The following is a 24604-nucleotide window of genomic DNA, read 5'->3' as shown; positions in this document are numbered from 1 at the left end:
ACAAAAACACAGCAAGACTTGACCCCATAGGTGTTTAAGTTTGGAATTCCAACCACTTCGCACATTTCACGAAAACTTTGAAGCGGTTAATGAGATACAAATTTTTGAACGTTTAAAATCTGGGGGGGGGGGGGGGGAAGGGACAAAACCACCTCTTTTTCAACCTTCAATGTTTTTCATCACATATGCATTTGTACAACATATCAAAAGATTTTTTTCCTCCAAAGCATGAATTTAAATAATAAATTCAGAAGCAGTAGACACATTTCCTTATTAATATTTAAGTTTAAGACTTAATTTAAAGTGCATAGAGGGATCTGTGATCCATTAGGCGCTATATAAATATGGTGGTATTATTATTATTATTATGAGCTATTATTATTCAAACCTACCATAAGTACACCATACGACCACCAATCAGCAGCGGTTGTGTGCCCCCTCCTGTTTACAACCTCCGGTGCCATATACTCTACAGTCCCGCAGAACGAATATGCTTTGCTGTCATCCACAGACTCCTTGCTCAATCCAAAATCTGTCAGTTTAACATGACCCTCTTTATCTAGTAAAATACTAAAAAAAAACCAGAAAAAAAGAAAATATAATACAATTATATAATATTAAGTAGGACAGGCATATTCCAAAAAGAAGTTAAGTGGTGATGGAAACAAGATAGGCAGGATAATCAGGGGTATAGGCTGGTTTTGGCCTGGGGGATGCAACAATTTAGAATACGGACTAAATCCCTATTGCAATGAAAAATTAACGGTCATTTATAGTATTTTAACCCACTCCAATGGAAATGATTTGCCACCATGGGGGTGTTGTGCGTATGCACCCCGGTCTAAGCCAATGATAAAGCTACAGATGCGGTAGTTGGAAATAAACAATAAAGACATGTAAGTCAAAAACAAACTTCAGACTCAAAAAACAGGCCAAAAAATATACTACTAATAAAGCTCATAATGTAGGTTAAATAAATAAATAGGGAGTTTTCGCTGCACGACTTTAACCTTAACGTTAACAGCTGACGTCATAATTTATTCATCTTGCGTTGTGGAGTACGTTAATTTCAGGATTTTACGTGCTCGACGGACATTAGTTATGGGTTTGCGCTTGCGTATTTCGATTTGTTTACAAAAGGGGTGGTGTTATCGCTTTGCAAGTTGCATAATAGGGCGACGTTAATGCCAAACAATAAAGTCTTTTTTCAGGTATAGTTTACAATCAAAAGTGAATAACTGAATTTGATTACATTACAGTAAAAAATACAAGTAAATATATATAGTTCATTTTAAACTTAAAAATTATTATATATAAATGTATATATATATATTATACACTTATTTTATCCATTATCCATTGTTACAATATTATACAATTTACGAAATCAGTGCAACATACAATTCAACTATAATTCAAAATAGACATACATTAAAATTACAAATTGTTTATATTTGATTAGAAAGAGAGAGCAGTATAAACACAGTACATAAAATACAAAAAAAAAAAGTTAAAAAAAAAAAAATAGATATATACAATTAAAATTAGACATTAAAAATAATTGTTATCATTGTTATTCAAAAAATAGCTCACAATACATAAAATCATGACTTCATTACTACGCATCAAACCTTATGATAAATTGTTACTAACATGGATATAGTTTGGTGTAGATCATTCCAGATAAGAGATTTCCTTCGCACTACTGAATGAATCTTTCAAGTTTCATCCCTAGTGCCTATTTACTTCTCTGGCTTAAGACCTCAGTGGATAATTCATAATACAAGAGATTTGCTTACATTTTTTCACACAGATTTAGATTCATTTATTCAACATAAAGCAATACAAAATTATTTTCTGGGTACAGGCCAGTTACAATGTTAAACATATACATATTAAAATATATTAAAGGAAAACGTTAAAAGCACTTGATATTTATCTACCATACAGTATATATGTGTGCATGACGACTCGTGATTTTAAGATTCTTGGACGAATTTTGTATGTCAAGTGTATAAAACGACCCCCCTGTTTTATCGTCGGAATTCCTACTTTTTCTGCTTTCTATGGTCTTGATATTACATCTAGCAGGCTAAAAACGGAGCTAAATGCAAGGCTAATCTTCCAAAATAATTCCATTTTATGAGTTTTTAAATGTTCATCAAAACCTCATTTCCCTGTATTTAAAACTGCATTCACTTAGTATTTAGTAGCTTCATTGCAATAGTAATTTGGCATGTTACGGACAATCTGCATGTAAGATGAACATGATTTTAAGAATCTAAAATTTGTATGTCATGTATTTTTATTTGTACAAGATGACCCCCTATTTTTTTTTATCGTAATTTGCTGTTTTAAGCCTCGCTTTATATGCAGTATATACGGTATTTACTTCATGAATCTTATATGATTTCAGTTGGAAACCTTTCACCTCTAAAGCTGCATTCAAACCCGATCTGAAACAAAATTTGGATTGCATTTCCTAAACGTGGAATGCCAGCGTCCCTACACACTGATTTGACTTTCTGATAGCTTCGGTAGGCTTTCCGATTCAAGAATTCAGATACGGTGAGAATGCACTTAACTCTGGTCACATGCCTGTGTCCTTAGCCAAGGCACTTTGTCCTGCTAATTATGATTGGCTTGTTTCACTTTCTTTGGCGTTTGTTTCATTCTATCTTTTCCATGTTAACATTCTCTACCAAGAATACATAAAGTGGGTACCTGTGTTTTCGACTATCAACTGCATCATATTGGGACACTACCCATAAAGCTAAGCATGGGTTCTATATTAGGCATTTCTTTAAATTTCCGGAAAAATAATGTGAAGAAAAAGGGGCATTGGCAATATTGATAATGGTTGTGCCGGTCAAGCACAATTGCTAATTAAAATCAGGGTAGGTCAGCCATAGTCCTAATTCTAGTCCATGGACAACCATCACTCACCCAACACATTCCCAATGCATTCTGGCTGGTAACTGCTGGGTTAAAATCCATTGATATCCCAAATTAATTCAAGCATGAAATTGCCCTTTTCAAACATCACATAAGACTTCTGGGGTATGTTTGGGACAAAATATGTACCAAGAAATTAGGTTGACCTAGATTTTCTAATTTTGGGGCATTGGGATTTGGACTACACAATGTTTTTTTTTCTACAAGACTAGCATTAATATAACTTACTTTTCTGGCTTTAGATCTCTGTAAATAATCCCCAAACTGTGAAGATGATCCAACGCTAATGCCAACTCAGCAAGATAGAATTTAACATCTTCTTCAGTAAACATAACCTATAAAATAAAGTAAGTTTAAAAAATAAATGAGAAAAATAATATAACAGAACAGCAGTAAAAAATAAAATTAATATTACTAGATCACAACATAGGAAATGACTTTCCATAAATTTTCTTCCTTTTCTTAATTCTATCCAATCCAATGTTTTAAGCCGGATGCTGACTGCACCTGACGGTCGTCGGCCCGACGCAGACCTATTAAGGTCGCAATGCGCGGATCGTTTTTAATGATGATCATGTTGTCTAGGGCTCAAAGGGAGCGAAGTTGGGTTCATCGTGCGATGGTTATACAATGCATAGGGTGCCAGGCTTTACACCCATGTGACATGTTAAGAAGCTAAATTTAAAAATTGCCATCTCTAAGTTAATAATTTACATTGCAAACAAAAGTGAATATTCATACCTCTTTTGATAACCTTGTAAAGAGGTCACCACCTCGAAGGAAATCAAGAATTAAATACAACTTTCCCTCGGTTTGGAATGCTGAAATATGAATATTGTTTGGTAAAATACAAACATTTTAATATAAATTAAAACTTTACTTTTTAAATTCATCATTTTCATCATTATCATCATCATAAACACCATCATCTGCATTCCAACATCATCATCTGCATTTTAACATCATCATCTGTCATCATCAAACATATAGTTGCTTATATAACAATACAGGTCTCCTTTCAATTAAACAACTTTAGAGACCAAGGTTTTCAATTGGTATGAAATTTTTGAAGCAAACTTTTGCAATTCAGCAGAAAATGAGCATTTCAAAATTTTGATTGAATTTCTTTTTTTGGGTGACAGTATATTTTTAAAACTTACCATAGTGTAGTTTTACAATAAAGGGATGATTTACTTCAACTAGTATATTTCTTTCCATCTTTGTTCTTACTCTGTCTCTCACTAAAAGAATAAAAAACCAGAGCCTTGCAGGTGTCAATGTTCCTATGCATGATACATGGCTTAAAAAGTATATAGGCCCTGTAAAATATATATATAATATTCAGTTACGTAAGTCTTTGATTTTATTTATATTTTTCTATGCCTATCGTATTATATTTGTTGTACATCGATTGATGTAATTTGTGGGTATAGGGTAATTTGTTGGAGAGACAATAGTTTATTGACTGGATGAACCATGTCTGATTATCGTGCTTAATATAGTTGATAATTTATTGGAGAGACAATGGTTTGTTGACTGGATGAACTATGTCTGATTATCGATTGTAGGTAAAAATAGGCCTTTTTCACGCTGCGGTAGACATCTTCGTTCGATGACAATCAGTGCTGAGCAGTAAAGCATCTGTCTCTTATACACATCTAGGGCCTAGGCCTAGCTAGGTATACAGTAATTTCATTTTACAGTAGTTTGGAACGATATCAGGAGTGGGGGTGCTGGCAGTGGCCTACTAGGACTACAATTTATTTGAAGCTATCTTGGGTCCGATCATCCACACCAGTTGGGCCCAATCGTCTGTCACCCGAAGTTTTCATTACGATTATCAAGAACGTACACGATCTAGGCCATGGGCTAGGCTTAGCTTGCTGTCGTCACTCTGCTACGTATACTACTAGAGCATAACAAAGAAAGCGACCAACGTGGTGCATTCTTAAATATTACACACATTATTTAATTGTATTAGACGACAACACGATAACACGATATCATTGATTGAACGATCTAACTACCCTCGCATCGCAGTAACTGAACTAGGCCTAGCTTAGGCCTCATGTTTTTGTGGAAAACAATGCATTACATACATAGGAACTAAAAAGCATAGTAACATTAAAACTGAGCATAAAGCAGTAGAAAAGCACTGTATGATAGTCAAAAGTAGGTGTGACGCTCAGTGTTAAATAAAAAATTTAATTTGGCCCTCCAACCTACTTTTATGCCCACCCTGTGCTAGGTATGTACAGAAGTCAGTTAGTACTGTTAGACAGCAATGAAATTGACCTTTACTTGACAATATCATTCATTTTAACAATTCATATCTCTCGAGTCTGCTAAATTATTCATAGAGTGAGAGCTTACTAGTCTTAAAGACTCTACTTCAAAATTGACACCTACGAACAACATAATCTGAATATACTATTAAATTATAATGCTAATATAAAATCAATCTGACTTTATCACTTCAAGACCTCAGATGAGAGACCTCTCATTCTTCATCAAAATTTAATAATAATAATAATAATTAATATTTCTGATTTCTAATCCAGAATTTCATGTATTTGAAACACCTGGGACTCACATAAAGAACACGCAATAATCAAAATACCGTATTATTCAAATAAATGCCCAGTGGCGTTTATTGTTGAGAAGGGATTTTAAAGGTCGTTTATTCGAGGAAGGAGTTTTTTTGAGGGAAGTGTTATATTTTTTGTTGTTGTGTAAAATGGATACGTATATATGTACTCAATTAAACGCCCTTTAATTTCACTGTAAATGTGGAACTACAACACATAATTACTGTCAATATGTGTTACTGCACGATAATGAAGACTTATTGATCCCGACCAGTTTAGAAAAATGTACATCTACTGGAGTAGAACACTAATAGAATGTATTGAGAATAAATGATGTTGCTTCAATTAGATTTACTTGCAGTCATTTAGGGGGCATTCTGTTCGAGGAAAAAATAAACACCTCTGTGCACGAGAGGTGTTTATTCCAAATGAGGCTTTAAAGGGGGCGTTTATTCGAAGGGGGGGGGAAATTTATGACAACAGTATGTTTTTTAAAACTTATTATGGTCTTGTTTATAAAGAATAAATGAAATATTGTTTATAAATTTATTTAATGACAATAACAACAAATTAAACATAAAACATGTTCGGAAAAGTCCACAAAACGGAAATTTAATCAACCAAAATTTTATACCGAATACAGTAAAATTGTTAAAATGGGTGTGAATTAGAGTCAATCAATACAAAAACAAATATAAATTATATAATTTTAATAAATATAAAAAATATATTTGTACTTACCTTTGAGAGTAGCTTTCTTAAGAACTTTCATAGCATATAATGTTCCCGCATCATCTCCAGCATTTTTTCGCACCAGAAATACCTGCAAGGAAAATGTTAATCCACTAAAGGTATACGCCCAATAGTCAACCACAAAGATACAATTTCAGAGGCTTTAATAATATCAATATCTCCACTTAATAAACCTATCTTTATCAATAATTTAAATTTTACTTCAATTAATATCTAGACATCTAAGTTCATATTGTGGTTAGTAGTCGCTAGTCCCGATATTTGGTATAATCACTAGCTTATAATTAATTCATATATTTTTATGGAAATTTGATGTATATACTTTATCTTCATCAATGTTAATGTGGTTTGCTTAAGTTGTATACTTTTTCCTTCCGAACTTTGTAATTTCTTTTTATTTATTAGCGATAATAAATCTTATCTGTATCTTATGTACTACTAGAGTGGAGAAATTCTGGCCAAAAATTCCCATAGTAGGTACATTGGAAAATTTTAATTTTAATTTTTTATTTAGCTCACTAGAATCAAACAAAATATATAAATGGAAAATTGTCTTCCGGTACATTACAACAAATATATTACTAATTATTAAAACATAAATATTAATAAAAGTAAATTTTTTTTATTTCCAAATTTTTTTATTTAGTTAACTTCAAGTCAAATAAAGTATACTGTATACGTAGAAAATTAGCTTCAGGAACATTACAGTATACAACAAATGTATAATACTAATACTATTAGCAATCAATTTTATGCATTAAATTGATAACATTTTTAAGCATGATGTAAATAAACACATTAAAAACACAGAAGCAAATTCCAATACTCAATATATTACATTTTGAAAATAACAAAACATGAATATTTATATTTAAATTCTTTATTTAGCTAACATACTAGAGTCAAGTAAAATATAAATGGAAAATTGACTTCATGAGCACTACAATAAATATATTACTTTATATTATAAAAAGCAATAAATTTTAAGCATTACAGAGAAATATTACATACAGTATGCATGATGTAAATCCAAACGCACTTATAAAAGGACCATATATTATTATATTACGATATTAAAAACAGCGCAGATATGTCGTAAGGATTGTCCGGAGATTTGAGATGCACCCCCTTAATATATTATTTCCAATGCATAACAATGTACACTTAAACGTGTGCCATATATTGTTAGCAAACTGCATATTGATCTAGGAGGCTATGCTAGAAGTATGTGCTTATTGTTAGCGCAGAAGACAAGCCAAATAAAAATATACGATAGACGTTTCTTTATGAACTTAAAATTTGTCCTATAAATATTTACTTCAACTTTCTTTTTTTTAATTAATATTATAACTAATATATTACCCTTTGATTTTGTAATTTGATACCAATTACATTAAGGTACACAAATTATTAATTTAATTTTAAATTAATTTATCTTTTCATTTAATATCTGCTAACTAAATGCATTGTTTCATATAGATAATACTAAAGCCTATGTGCTTTTAGTTGTCATTATATAGATGGGGACGGTAGAGTGGGGGGTTGCAAACAAAAATAAGTTTCTTGTAAAAGAATACTACTAGACTGTGGCCTAATGGAATTTGAATTCATGGCCATTCTATTTCTAGCCCATGCTTTTAAGCTCTGTCTACACTATCAAATTTCCTTTGACAAAAAAAACTGTTGTATGCCCATATATAGTCATGATGTGCCTATATATGGTCATGATATGATGTCATCATGACCATATTTAGGCATGTCATATGTTTTTGTTATATAAAATTTGATAGTCTGGATCCACACTATTAAGATTTATGTGGTTGCAATTTGTTGATTAGATAATGTTTACTATTGCTTTATGTACTTAATATTTTATTTGATTGTAATAAGTTATGGAAGATAAAATAAAAAAAAAGTTTTATGTAACAAATATATTTGAATTGCCCATATATGGGCCAACCATGCATATTTGTCACATACAATTTAATAGTATAAAAAGCCTCACTTCCAAAAAGCCATATGCTTCCACTTTCTATAAATAAAATGACTTGGAGTGGGCCTAGGTAAACAAATCGATTGAAAGGCAAGTAAACGGTTATTGACTGGTTGTACGAAACAGATTGCAAATGCACGACAGAGTTGGCATTAGATGACTTCGAGTGGTTGTTGAGATAAGTAACACCATCGAATATTCTGTCACTATTCACCCGGAAATTAAACACTTGAATCAAAATAAGCATTGTCATTCACCTTTACACCTTTGATGTCTTTGATACAATGTCATTAAACATGAATGTAAGCAACAATGTTGGAATGTTTTAATGATGTTCCATATACCTTTCCAAATTATATATTATTATTATACACCCCAATGTGTAGTGTCACATAAAAAGCAGTAGAAATAAAAAGCAGCAAAAAAGGTAAAGAAAACAAAAATTGGTGACAACAATAAGGAGCTTTCTATTGTACGATGGTAGGACGTAGAAAATAATGACGTCACTAAGTCATCTGCGCATGCAAGAGCGTTAAGGTCACCTCGTCGAGCAGATTGTGGAACACAATTTGGCCAAATCTACGTATGCAGGCATAAGTGATTCCGTTCTAGCATCGCGTGGTCAAAAGCTCCCTAGTAACACTTAGGATGATGACACCTTGGACAATGCACTGCAGTAATGATAAGCGTGATGATTCTATTGATGATAATAACAATGACAGCAATTGAAATACTGAAGATTATACAAATATGACAGTAACAATGGTTCACATATATGGGTGTAGTGTAGCCTGATAAGGGGTGCAGGGACATGCCTCTATGGCAGCAAATTAGTCCCACCAAGTGGGATAAGGATTTAGTTCAGCATTCTGGGATTTATTTTATCGCATTCTCATTTTTCGCACCGCCCCTCCCTCCTTCTCGGGACCAATAAAAATGATGAAGATGATGACATTAACAATGCTGATATTATAAGATTAAAAACCATGCAATAAGAACAACAAAATATAAAAACCAAAAAATTACCTTGCCAAATGATCCCTGTCCAAGAACCTTAAGTAACTCAAACTGTGCGGGGTCTCCCTTCTCCCCATCTTTGGTAACGTTTGTTATGTTCACTTCTCTCATTTCTTCATCCTGAACACAAAAAGGAGAAAATTAAAAAATAAGATTAATTATTTAATTAAATACAACAGTACTACAGTACCAAAAAAGATTTTTTTTTTTCAAACTATAGTACATGAATATAACATATTTTTTTCCAACAACAGAAGAAAAAATTTGTATGATTATCAAAAAAAACACATTTCCCTATAATTTTTTCATAAAAATTTCATTAGTTTTATCCTTGCTTCCTGAAAAAATTCAGAGGAAAAATGCTCTTTCAAGCATCCATAAATAAATTATTTTCTGGAGAGCATTTTTTAAGATCTCCTTGCTCAGTGTCCAGATGTTTAACTTAATCCCCCTAAATAGCCAAACTGGTGACAAAAAAACAAATTTTTAAATGATAATGTGAAATGAGTGTTACGTTTGAAATTTATATAATCAGATTTTAATTTAAATATTATATAGTTCTGTAGAATATGTATATTGTATAGAAATAAAAATATTACAAAATTTAGCAATACTGTAATTGTAATCATGTCAAATCCTGTAAAAATCTGAATCGCGTATTAAGTATTCCTGTATTATTAGTACAGTAGTACTAGTTAGTAGTTCATCCTTTGAATGACCAGGATCACGAATCTTGTATTAGTAATCAGTATCATTATTACCTACTGTATTTATGTGATGTATTGTCTATTTGTGCAATGGTTACAGAAGAGGTGTCAAGAGGTTATCATTGATTACAACATTGCTGATTTAATATTCAAAGAATATTCATTATAAATTATCGTTTAATATGGTACAAGCAAGGAGATATTATTTTACAAATGATATGAAGGTAGTGGTGGGGACGATGATGATGATGTGACGATGACGATGATAATGATGAGGATAATAATGTTGAGGAGGAGGAAGACAATAGTGATGATAAGGATGATAATGACCATCATTGCTAAATTAAGCAAAACATTTCACTCACTCAAAACATTTCACTTGCAAATTGCATGTACACTTTTAAACCATTTGAAATTCTGTCATTTAAATACTTACGAACATTTAGAAATAATATTGCATAATCAATACAGTATGGATTGCATAAACTTTTAAAATTTAAATCCTCAAAATATGAATATTTTACGAGTCTCAATTTTTCTGCTATGTATTTTAGGATCGAGTATTTTCATTTGTCACTCGGACTAAATCCTCAATCCTATTCTTTTTTTTTTTTTTGGCACTTCAATGTTTTTCTTCAATTAGTAGGCGAGTAGGGGATTACTGTATCTCCCAGTGTACTGCCCAATAACCACCAGATTGACCCAATGGGAATAAGGCTTATGGACTTTCATGGGTTATCCATGAATGTTCACACAAAAATTTAAATTTTTCTTTTCCCATGATTGCACTTCTTGAATAGTGTATCTACTGCAAATACAGGTAATTGCTTATATTTCTATATTTTGACCTGTGCGCAGTTAAATAAAATTTTGTGTTACTGATTATTTGAACTACTTGATCTTTACAAATCTTACACCTGTCTCTTATACACCTCATTAAAACATGAAAATATTTTTACCTGGACTTAGATATATTTATCATGTAAAGCATGTAGTCTTTTATCTTTGTCATGTATTATATATTTGATGGTACCCCGTAAATACTTTGCTAATATACTGTAACATGAAAGAAAACGATTTGTAACATTCATATTTCATTCTGTAAAACTCAAATTATTTCAAAAGTCTCATATTTTCTTTCTCAAAATGATGCTTTTACATTTTCAAAAATCATACCAATTTGAGCTTTTTTTTCAAATATTCCACAAGTAGTTTATTCAGTAGACTCCAGCTAAGATGATTGTTCCTAATTCAATACCAAATACCACTACAACATACAATGACTTCGAATAAAAAAAAAACACATTATTATTTGATTCTATTGTTAATTGATCATTAGACTGGCCTTCAAATAAGAACTTTAAGATTTCAGTTTAATGTGAGTGTATTTGAATGACAGTATTAAAGTTGATACCCGAAGATCCAGTTCTTTTGTCCACACTTTGGATTCTTTCTTCTACCATTCTTCTTCAGCCTTCATACAGTATCCTTGAATACTTTACAAACAGGTTATAAAAACAAAACAGAACGATATCCACCAAATGTTGTTAATTCGGGGGGGTTTGTTTGAGAAGCAAACACATTCGATCTGTTAACTTCTTTGTGGAGGCTTTTTTTGTTGGGGATGCGGGCAGCTAAAAAAACTTAAGTCATGAGGCATACCCAGTAATTTGTTCCAAAACCTGTCATCATTGTAGACACATGCACTTTCTATCAGTACCTCTAATATTCACAAACTGTATGGAAATTCTTTCAAAAATCTGATGCATATGATGGGTTAGAGGGTTCGCATTAATGAATTTGTAAGCATGTGGATAATACTGTTGATACTTATTCACAAGAATTATTATTCTGCAACACCTAGACATACCTGTACAAACATACGACATGCATTCAAGAGTAGAGTAATATTTTTTTGTGTGCAATGACTGAAAGCAGGAACTGATGGTTTGTTGGAAAAAAACAAAAAAAACAAAAAATATACAAGTCATCTACCAGCAGCTAACCCCATCTGTCAGACCTGGAATTATGGCCATCTGTTAGTCCAAGAATCACTACTTGCCTAATTTGAAGTATATTAAATTTTTATGTTGTATTTTGCAATTCTAATGTTTGAATTTTAAATACCATTTTGATGTAAAGGCACTGTCACTATGTAAACCTATTATTATATTATATTTTATAATTATTATCATGATTTAAAATTTATTGGTGAAACTTGCATCGGCTTATTTTAAGCAAATAGAGTAGTCTTGGATTATATTTACTTTCAATTCTGAATAATTTAAATTTGTGTTTGACAAGAAAAAATATGACATTATAATTTGCATCTATGCTGACCAGTCTCTTAACGATCTATAAATTGATGGTAATTTGAAACGTTAATAGTTGTTCAATTATTAACAAATTATTAAACTGACATTACTTCCTCTTGTATTACTTTTAGAATGATACTGTACAAGCCTCTGGATAATTTCCTTAAAAGAAAACGCAAGAATGATCTTTAAACTTCCAATACATTTTTGCTGATTCACCGACCTAGGGACTATGTAAAGAATATAATCCATACAGAATATTTATGTTACGTTAATTGGCAAGGAAATTATTTTTTCAATCTAATCAAAAAATTTTCAATTGAAAGCTAGGCTCCGGAGGAAAACAAATTTTTGATATGTTGTGCTAATTTTTTTAAGACACAAAAACCATATTTGATGAAAAACTTGGGAGCAGCTAATGAGATAAACATTTTTGAATAATTAAAAACAGGGGGAAAAATGGGCGTAACCAGCTCCTTTTCAACTTTTCCCCCAAAAGTATCTCATTAATTCTCATTATCTCATTAGTTTTTCGTAAAATATTATCGTTTTGTGTCTTGGAAAATCAGTTGGATTCATATCAACATTTTGGTTCACTCCAAAGCCTGGCTTAAGGTAATTTTTACATAATACAAATAAATCAAATTGTTAAGATTTTGTTTTTCTTTTTTAAATACAGATTTAGCATTCCAAATATTTTATTCTTTAAATTTTATTTATACTATAGCTTAATCTAATGAAAATTTTCAATTCAAAGTTACAGTTATACTTTTTATATAATACAAATAAATCAAATTCTTAATAAGAATTTTTCTTTTGTTTAAATACAGACTTTAATAGCATTCCAAATATTTTATTATATTCTTTAAATCTTATTTATACCATAGCTCAATTTAATAAAATTTTCAATTCAAAGCTACAGTAATACTTTTTATATAATATTAATAAATCAAATTCTTAATAAGAATTTTTCTTTTGTTTAAATACAGACTTTAATAGCATTCCAAATATTTTATTATTTTCTTTAAATCTTATTTATACCATAGCTCAATTTAATAAAATTTTCAATTCAAAGCTACAGTAATACTTTTTATATAATATTAATAAATCAAATTCCTAATAAGAAAAACAAAAATGACCATACTTAAAAGTGACAGCCTTCAATTTTAGTAATGAGAATGACCTGTGACCATCTCCAAGCACACGGCAATCTTAGGAATGGGAATAATGATTATGAAAGCAACCATCTAAATGTTAGTCTTAGGAAGGAGAAAGACCATATTTAATATAACCACCTCCATCCAAGCATATAGTAATTAGTCTTTCTAAGCAAAAATAAATATAAAATACTTAGGTAACTGTCTCCAAGTATAATTAAATGAGAATGGTCATAGCTAATGTGACTATCTCAAAGCATATAGTACAATATTCTTTACAGGAATGAGAATAATTATGCTTAGCGACTGCCTTCAAGCTTAAGTTTTAGTAATGAGATTGACGGCATCTCCAAGCATACGTTCAGATGGGAAAAATTATCATGAATGAGACTATCATCTAAGAATAAGTCTTATGAATGAGAATGACCATACAGTACTTAAAACAACCATCTCCAACAAAGCGTACAGTAGTCTTCCAAGTAAAAATAATCATGGTGGTGTCATTGGAAAGAGGATGGCCATACTTAATATCACATTCTCCAAGCATACAGTACAATATTACAACAGGAATCACAATAATTACTTCTTCAAGCTTAAAGTTAATAATGAGAATGACCCGCGAAGATCTCCAAACATCCGGTAGTCTTAGGGTGGGAATAATAATAATGAATGAGACTAGTGTCTAAGTATAAATCTATGGAATGAGAAAGACCGTACTTAATGTAACCATGTCCATCAAAATCATAGCAACTGCCTCCGTATAAGTCACTGGAACGAGGATGATCATAGATATTATGTGACAATCTCCGAGCACACAGTACAATCCACACAGGAATTAGAATGACCATACTTAAAGCAGATATGTTCAAGCTTAAGTTTTATACTGAGAATGACCCATGACCATAGGATGGAAAAAAATGATAATGCAAGTCTTAGGAATAAGAATGACCATACTTAATGCAACCATCTCCATCCAAGCATACAGTAGTCAAGTAAAAATAATCATAAACTGTCTCCAGGTATAATTCATTGGTAATGGGAATGGTCATATACAGTAACTATCTCCAAGTATCTTCTACTTGGATCGTCTCCAAGTACAGTTTTACAGATGAGGATAACCATAATTAAAATGACCATCTTCAAGTACTGTACAAGTCTTTAAAATCGCCTTTAAAATGACCATCACCACATGATAACGAACATATACAGTACAAAGCATTGGAACTCAAAGAATTCATTTAATCTTTTCAAAAAGAAGAGGCAACTTGAACCATAGAACCATCATTACATTTCTAAACTCCTGTCCAGACTATCAAATTTTATTTGACAAAAACACGCGATATGCCTAAATATAGTCATGATGACATCACAACATGACCATATATAGGCACATCATGACTATATATGGGCATACAACAGTTTCTTGTCAAAGAAAATTTGATAGTGTAGACAGAGCTTCAAAATACATTGCATACTAATTTTGCTTTTGGATGTAGTCAGCTCTATATAACGTATGTTATGACAGCCAATCGCATAATGTAATATTCATGTCTTAAAACTGGCAAGGAAAAAAATTGATCGCAAGTCAAGTAACACTCTTTGAATAAATACAAAAGCGAGCTAACTCGCATGCTAATTTTAGGCATGGACGTAACAAATGCTTGCATTAGGCTAGTCTTGTTCATTACAGCATTGGTTCAATCATTACAAAAGTAAATGGTTAAAAGATTATCAGCTTATAGTTCAACCTTAAAAACAGCTCACAGATGACAGCACTATAATTACTACAGACGTGTTGTAAATTCCACAAAATTATTGCAATACAATTTCAGATAAATGTCACTGGTACATCAGTTTCATTAAAAACACATCAAAAAATTGCTGACAAATTTTCTAATATGTTTCATCCGAGTTTACGGACAATACTCATTGAATATGATATTAAAACACAACTGATGAAGTATTCTGTATAGATAATTTTATCAGGATTATTTTGAAACAGCGCCGCCAACGTCTCACAACTCAGTGGGGGACTTCCAGTCTGAGCAGCTGGCGAGTTACAAAAGAGCACAGCGCAGCAGATCGCGCCGCTAGACATTTGCAATAGCAGCAGTAGACAACACATACGATTGTGCTAATTACTGTGTAAACATTGAAATAGCTTTTTAAGACTTAGACTTGTTTTTAATATATAAACATTTCGTTCTTTTTTCATTTTAAAATATTCGTGCTCATGAGCAATTTAGTTTTATCGTTTAACTATGTAGAGTGAAAGGCTAGGCCTCTGGAAGTCCCCCAGTGGCGGTTGCCAGGTTATCGGAAATTTTCATTTCAAATTTGGCGAAAATGGTGTATAGATCTACTACTTAAAGTGAAAGCGCCATTTTAGTTTTTGCTCTTCGCCAAAACACACTGAACACAGTCAGTTGTGTTTGTGACTCCCCATGACTAAAGAAATATTATGTTGTGATCTCATTTCTAATGTACTATGAAATACGAAACCACGAAACCTCACTTTAGCAGCTGCTGAACATTTCATACAATGCAATATGCTTCATACTAGAAGACTGTGTGGTTCCTACCTACTACCAAATCATTTGAGAATTCTAAAGCTTCTGTCCAGACGACTATCAATTTTCTTTGAAAAAACTTGTTGATGCCCAAATATAGTCATGATGTGCCTATATATGGTCATAATGTGATGTCATCATGACCATATTTAGGCATGACACATGTTTTTGGCATATAAAATTTGATAGTCTGGACAGGACTTTACATACCAGCAGAAAAGAGTGCAAGGATTTTTTTCCTTCATAGCTTGTGAGCTAGCTGGCCTGACAGTACAGAAATTGGTAGTATTCTAGAAAAGACGCAGGACTATGGTATACTGTTAGCTGAGCAGTTGATGATGAAATTGATACATAACTTTTGGAATTGGCTATTTAGATATTAAATGCCAATCGAATTACAGCAAGGATCTATCCACGAAGAATGTATTCAACCTTATGGCTTACAAACCAGGCCAAGAATATTTCATAATTGTAATAACAGTATAGAAATCACTTATCCTAATTGCAAAAATCCATCCGAGTATTATGCTCAGGATTAAAAAAATATACCCAAGTGAAAGATTGATAATGACCAAGAAAAAAATGTACTGGGACCCATTTACTTCAGCAATGGTTGTGCACTATTTTAATCATTCAATTACAGTATTATATTAATAAATAAATCTACAGAATATCTGAAAGCTTACTAAATGAAATCAAGATTGTTATATTGTATTATACTGTACCAATAGCATTCTGAGGCTTTATTTCAACAACCAATTAAAAAACATCCAACAATAACTTTAGCTTTAACTATTCAAATAATATGACCATATCACTCAACAATGTGTCACATGACATGGTCAAGCCAATTAATAACCAGCAATAAAAGAGGTAATTCTCAATGCAAACTAGACACTGATTACTTTTAATTGGTTGAACTGGTTTGTACACGAGCGGTCCTTACCCTCAGCCATACGTTCTACATGTTAACATTCATGTGTGTACGACATGCTAATGGCAGCGATTCCCAGAGTACCAGTTCATTATAAACAGTATGTATAAACACATTGACTGTAGAGCACAGTACATGCGAGCCATCCAAAATATACAAATTAATGCCCATAAAAAAAGTAGCTATGAGATCAGAGCGCACTACGTTGAAAATCATCCACCTGATGAAGCTAGCGAAAGCTTGTGTCTATAAATTTTGTTCTGTCTACAGATGGTGCTACTGTAGCTATTTCATTTGTATTACATTGAAATTAGCACTCCAAATACAGTATTGAGGAAATGGTTTGCAAGATACAGCATTTTACACTGTGATTGAGGAAACAAATACTAGAGAACAATCATACCTTTGTGAGCTTCACGTTCAGTTCCTTCATGATGCAAGCTGCCACTTCAAATCTTAAAATCTACCCAAACTGTTACAGTGAAAAACACACAATCTCTACATATAGTCCTATTCACTAATAGCTTCACTTAGCATATTGCAGACAACGCCAACAGAATCAAGCATCCAACAGATGACTAAATAAGCATGTCTACTACAGACTAATATATCATGCAGGGAGAGCAAGAGCATAGGCAGGTTTTTGAGACAGTTGTAACGTTAATTTCTATCCGCAGACTTACTCAGAATCGAACACCAATTTCCCCCGGCATGAACACACCCATCCACTGAGGGACTACGATAAATATATCTTAATGGAGACTTCCTAGATTCTAATTATAAGGTTTCTTCTCTGGGCCATGTGTAAATTATCGTAGGACAACGCTGGCTATATGAGATGTTGAAAGTGTAACCACAGAACAAGGTGGCTGGGCATCGCCAATCAATTTCGATTTTAGTGTCGATGTCAAGTTTATCAGAAAACAAATCTTTGAAATTGCAAGGTTTTCTTTCTTTTTACAAATAGTAAACCAGACAATCTTTTTTTTTTTCAATTGAACAGACGCTCTCACCTTATGACCTGCCATTCACTGGCTTAAACTTGTCCCTCAATGAATTTAAATATTTTTAATTACAGTAAATTGTTTTTATTATATATTATTATTTTTCATGATATTATGATTATTTTTATTATATTATTGTTTTATATTATTAGGTTATTACATTTTTACTGTTTTATTATGTCATTATTATAGTTTATCATTGTTTATTCTTCAAAGGAAAGTTCACCTGTGATGATAATTCAATGCATTTCAGGTGAACATTTTCAATAGTCTCCGGGGCGGATGCAAGGGAGGAGGGGAGGGGCCCAGAGGGATGGAGGAGGGCCCAGATGGGAGGGGGCCCAGATGGTACAATTGCACCCCCTAAGTTGTATTAAAAAAATAATTGTAATGTATGTTGATATATCATTTTTATCATTATGAAAATAGTGATGTTTTAAAGTATAATAGTGTGAGAGTGCAATATATGGGAACCTTAATGATCATATTCTCAACATTTTTGGGTGTGTACAGTACAGTACAGTACTCTCACACCACATCTAGATGTGTATAAGAGACAGCCCAACTCCTGCCTCTGCCACATGGTCTCTCAACAGCGTTTGTGCAGAATTTAAACCTGAATATTTTACATCAGTGTCACAATTTCATATACCTCTGTGGTTTATATGACCAAATGATAGGATTTCAAGCAAGGGCCTAAGGGCGCCCTCTATAAAAAAAATGTCCTACATCACATTTTTTAATTTGTCAATAAATTTTTCTGTTGATTTTCTCCCTTCCGTCAGATGCTTTTGGTAGAACCTGTCTGCTGAGAAAACATTTTTTTTCCCCGTTTTTTTATTTGTAAATCAATATATAAAAATGATCATCATTTTTTAATTTGTCAATAAATTTTTCTGTTGATGTTCTCCCTTCTGTCAGATGCTTTTGGTAGAACCTGTCTGCTGAGAAAACATTTTTTCCCCGTTTTTTTAATTTGTAAATCAATATATAAAAATGATCATCAAGGCTAAACAAGAAAACAATAAGCTTTTTATAATACATTATTATACAATATTCATAAATGCATGGCAATCTATTCTGCAATCAGTTTATTAAAACAGCAAAATCAATCAAGCTAATGTTCAATCCATTAGTTTTTCCTTAACTCAAGTGTTTCTAAAATAAATCTTAAAAATTATACATTTGCTTTTTTTTTTTTTTGACTGAGAACAGACTTTTATTCTGTCATTTTCACCACTTTACACCCCATGGAAAAAATATATTTCATATGGGAACTACATAACCAATCTATAGTCAAACCTTATTTTTCCAGCAAATTTAGCAAAATGGGAATTTACAGTAATTCAATATATCAATAAAATTCTATAATATAAACCATTCTGAAAATGAAATGAATTATGAATAATAAAGTTTGACAATTTATGATTATTTGATTAATAATATTTAACAATCAAATAAGGTACTGTCAATAATATTTGTATAATAAAATATCATGTAATATTGTAACTTCTTGTCATCAAGTCACTGTCAGACATCACATTTCAAACTGCATACAGTAATTATTGTATGTATTTATTTGTAAGGTGAGATTAAGGGTGTTCTACTGAAAAATAAATATAGAAGGATACAAATCTCATAGGGTGTGTGTTTCTACTAAAAATCGAGATAGAAAAGGTTCTCTTATCATTGGTTGATTATCAGAAAGAACTGCCTTGTTCCAACTGAATTTTGCCTCCAGGTGAAACGACTGCATGTTTTATGCCATGGTGATTAAGACATAAAAATTATCCAGAATGCAATTTAATATGATAATAAGAATATTTTTGCTTGACTTAAAAATAGAAGTTTAACATTTGCCTTACTGATTCCTTCTAATAATAAATTATAATATCGTTATGTGCAGGTCTATCATTGAATCATTAATTGCAAGTCCAACAGCAAAATCATGGAAGACCCAAGATAACATTAAAGAATGTGCTGGAAGACAACACTGGGCTCAAGGGCATGAACTTTAGGCTACGGTCACAATAGAGTCTCAAGCCTGGCTTGACTCACCGCGGGTGAGATTTCAAGCCAGGCTCGAAATTCTGGGTTGGTCCCACTACCTGAATTTAGTTGGATTGACCTCAAAATTAGGAAAGTCGAAACAGGAAGTTAGAGCGCCACCACAATCAAAATACCGGTTCCGCACACGAATCTAGATGATCGGCTCGGATGTAATGGCGATACTAGTTTTCGGATTGATAAGTGCATTTATAAATGACAACTGATGATTGCGTCTTATTATAATACACATATGAAGAACTAGCTGGTTTTTTATTCAAGAACAATAGCGTCATCGACTGTGATTGGTCAACAGACGACGAGGAAATGTGAATCCCGGTCACGCCAGGGTCAATCTAGGGTCAATCTGGGTGCTGAGATAGGTAGATTGAGATCGAGGTCACGCCAGGCGCGAATCGATCCGGGTGCAGTCATATTATAAAAATCTCACCCGCGGTGAGTCACGCCAGGCTTGAGGCTCTAGTGTGACCATAGCCGAAAACTGCAATGTTGGATCAAGGGAGCTGGAGAAAGAACTTTGTTTATGTCACCGATAAAGTCAAATGTGGTTAAAAATTATTGACATTACTGTATGATAAAAATCAATTCTCAATTCCGTCGTTTTCAACAATTCTTCTAGTACTAGGCATATGCCTACTGGCTTTGTCAACCCAAGGTCAACTAGGCCACTATTTATGTTGTCCAGCCAAAAACTACCCCACAAAGAAATGTTCTTTTGTACATAAGAACGATTCTTTGTCGTTTCATCACGGTATTGATTCCATGCCAAAGAACTGTTCTTTGGGATGCCAAAAAAAAACAGTTCTCTTTTGTGGACACGGTTTCTACTGCCAAAAAGAACCTATTTTAAAGAATGGTTCGTTCTTGACAGTAGGAACAGGCCCACAGTCTTATCATTGGTGTGATCATAACAAAATAATGACTAAAAACTGCACCACGAAAAACCACACTTGATTGCCAAGTGGCATGTTGGACACAGAATGGATTATGTGCCGTTTCTTGCACAATAAAAATCTGAGTTTCTTTCGGGCCCAAATTCTACAACCACAGGAAATCTTTCTTTATACATTTCTGTTTCTAAAAAAGTTTTTCTTTGACTTAACCATCAGTTATATACTTGTAACCTGTAATAAACAAACAAGTCAGGCAAAGTTTACTACTAGGAACAATTTACAAAAGCCTGAGAAACTTCACACCTTAAATTCTAGTCATTAGACTAGTTTCCTGTTGGCTAATTAACAATTCATTCTCCAGAGCATAAATAAATAATATCACATCGCTAACTAAAACTGTTTGAATTATAAACTGCATTAAATTGATGCACATACTTAAAAGAACTACAATTATTTATGGAAGCCTCATAGATAGATATTTCCTCAACTATATAAATTAGTTTCCCTGTAGATAAACCGAACAGGTGTGCAGATTTCTTTGGTTCGATTTAAATGATTACGGTAATGAGAACAATTTGTTACTAACTTAATTCTTATTTTGTTGATTGTGTGCTCAATGGAGTGACGTATCGAGAGTTTTAATTATTTTAATTGTTGGCAAATTTCCTAAATTTTATAGTAAAGTTTAAAAAAATCACATATTTCAAAAACCTTATTGTAAAGTGTTCTGTAATCATCATTCCCCCCTGAGGTACAGTATAATCAATCAATCAATCGATTATCGAGGTTTAAAACTGTTTCTTTCAGTCAGTATTTAATGCAATTTAGAAGTAATTTGAATAAACTTAATGTGAATGGCTGAACATGTTTCTGTGTGGGGAAGGAATATTTATTCAGGAACAATAATCTGGAATTTCAAACGTGTTTGAGATCAAATACATTGTTTAGGGTTTGTAGGTATTTTGTAAACCTGGACTTTTCATAAATTTTTGTAAATTTGCCGTAGCCACTTTGTATCCAATGCATTGCAAGTACTGTATAGTAAACGTCCGCAGCAGAGTTACAAAAATCCGGATTATGAAATGCTGACACCCCCATTGTTTGACATTGAACACTGAATGTCCCTGTCAACATTCTGCGAGTTGCACACTTCTCGCAACATTAATCATGAGTCAACCACAGAGTGATTTCTAAAACAGTCTTAATTAACTATCCATGCTTGTTAATTATAGTAAGTACAATTAACAATTGACACCACATACATTAGCTATGTTCCGATGATCAGTACTATATCCGATGCAAGTTAATGAGAAATTCAGTTAAGGTCGCATCAAATTCTATCGTATGTCTACACGAGAGTTACATGGATATTTACTGTATAGCGCTTATACACTGACAGGTTGAAGATTAAAGTGATTTCTAATTGATCACATGATGGTGTTTCAATAAAACGAAAATGACAAAACAAAAATTACATTAGGCATAGGCTAGGCCGAATGCAATGGTGAGGGCCTTCCTACTTCCTAGGATTAGGACTGCTTTGGTAGGCCATCCCAACTATCGATAAATAAAAAAGGCATTTAATATGTTTAATAATTGTTTCAACTTCACTTGGTAGAGCATTCTGTAAAAGTGAAATAACAGACTCTCTGAGTTTTCTTCACCTAGACTAAGCCTACCTATAAACATTAAAATATTTTCGGCAGCTTTTAAACCAAGCTACCTACCACATGGAGGAGTATGTTGTCTTTGCTAGAATGCGTGAATTGCAGTGGCTAAATTATGGCTACCGTATTAGCTGTAATCTCAGAATCATGTATCTCACCGGCATTTGCCGTATCACTCTCAACCGTATCTTTAGACACAGCGAACAAACTACCACGGTATGACACAAACATTTATACGAAGTTTACAACAAACGGTAGTAATAGAAATTTATTCTGTAATGTTTTATTTGGATTCCCTTTGACAATTATAAAGTAAATTTTAAAGATGGTTAATATTATTAACCAACTAGGCCTAGAATGTCGCGAAAATGAGACGGTTGTCAAGCTACAGATATTATTGCAATCAATATGTTGGTAAGTCAATTATATCAGCGGGGTGGCCTGACGTTCCTTCGGATGAGAGCCTTGCCAATCCGGTCTATTTGTTGGTGTTAGCTTGTGGGTTGAAGCACGTTTTCTATCAGGTAACCCCGTATATAGTCAGTGTCAACCTCATAACAGGCGCTTGTTCGATAACTACAATATCACCATAACTTACACCGTTGGAACAAAGCTAGAAACATGTGGATTTTTTTCCCCAATACAGTAGGGTTAATTTTAGGCATTGTCATTTTCAGTACCTAAATTGGATAAATAGTACAAAGATGGTCAGAAAATTAAATGTATTTGTACTTTGGTAGCACAATTTTTACTATCCCTGCTTAAATACCTCTGCCAGAATTTTGAATCTGTTTCAATGTTCAATATTTGAACAACAATTTTTCTGTATTTTTCATAATTCTATGCCTATTTATGAACTGAAGAAATATCCCTGATAAACAAAATACAATTATAATTATTTAGTAGAATGTAATCTCTATCTTATTATGCTTAAGTATTTCGGATTTGACTAATTACTGTACAGACTTTGTAAAGCCAGATTCATGATTAAAAAAAAATTAAAAAAAAAAATCAGTGTGATTTATCAAGTGAATTCATTAATTTCCGATAAGTTATTATAGGAAGTATCCATTTAGAAGCAAGAATACATTTCTATAGTGATGGTCCAGTGGATCCTACTTTATTCTATGGAGTATATCAACATTTTCATTATGGATTAGAACTTCATCTCAAATCATTAAGAATCATTTTCAAAATTTATGATTTACGATTATCATGATTCTGATTTCTAGTTCCAACAAATTTATTTCAGACTTTTTAGGAGGAAAGTAAGGAAATCATAGTGAACACTTTTTCTTAGAAAAATCTTATAAGGTCTCAACTACAGTATTACGGGGTCATTAAACGCGGTTGTTGAAGGCACTTTCATTTTCTTTATTTTATTTATCCAAACCATAGAGAATTTACAGAACATGTTAAGTATCAGGAGCATATATTTAGAATGATTTTAGACAAGAGTTTTCTTTTCAAGTGTTTCTCTTTATTAATACATTATGTTGGCAACACCAATGCATGAGAAATGACCTAGACTGTCATGGCTATAAATATAGTTTTAAAAAAACCCCCAATAAACAACAGTTAACAATATAGTGTGTTCCTACTCTATTACCTGTAGTAGGTTTTTATTAATTTATAATGTAATAACAACCAAAACTACAATTAAAATAAATCCTGAAATTTTTAAAATAAAATTTTGAATTTCTCATTTTAAGATTTAATACAATAAAGTTTCCAAGATATTGTATGACATATGGCAAGTCGAATGGCCGAGCAGTTAAGGCAGGGGCGCCATGGTACTCACCTATGGTACTGGTGTTGGAACAAGTCTTCTAAGGTAAGAACTATAAACAGTAGGCCCAGTGTATCAGTGTATATCATTCTAGACAAGTGGGGATTACCCCAGTATACTGGTGCATACGGCCTCTGTTGTGGACAGACAGTTTACCAGGTAGCTCACACATGAACAGACCTTTGGGGGGGGGGG

At 32.5% G+C, this 24604-nt stretch overlaps 1 protein-coding gene across 1 annotated transcript in view; it reads right to left on the bottom strand.

Annotated features, from left to right (window-relative positions):
- Window positions 1-24604, bottom strand: part of LOC117103940 (ribosomal protein S6 kinase alpha-3-like) — a 46206-nt gene that overhangs the window by 15311 nt on the left and 6291 nt on the right. Inside the window, exons 3-8 of the mRNA XM_033244599.1 lie at window positions 9316-9426; window positions 6285-6366; window positions 4116-4196; window positions 3697-3776; window positions 3184-3290; window positions 393-570 (exon numbers count right to left, since the gene is read on the bottom strand). Of these exons, the coding sequence (XP_033100490.1) occupies window positions 393-570; window positions 3184-3290; window positions 3697-3776; window positions 4116-4196; window positions 6285-6366; window positions 9316-9426 (639 nt within the window). The remainder of the gene's footprint in view (window positions 1-392; window positions 571-3183; window positions 3291-3696; window positions 3777-4115; window positions 4197-6284; window positions 6367-9315; window positions 9427-24604) is intronic.

Source organism: Anneissia japonica, unplaced genomic scaffold (genome assembly GCF_011630105.1).
Source record: "Anneissia japonica isolate Jap-2015-1 unplaced genomic scaffold, ASM1163010v1 scaffold1810_len1271414_cov176, whole genome shotgun sequence".
Classification (NCBI taxonomy): Eukaryota; Metazoa; Echinodermata; class Crinoidea; order Comatulida; family Comatulidae; genus Anneissia; species Anneissia japonica.
The sequence above is the reverse complement of the archived record's forward strand: the minus strand, read 5'-3'. Positions and strand labels throughout refer to the sequence as shown.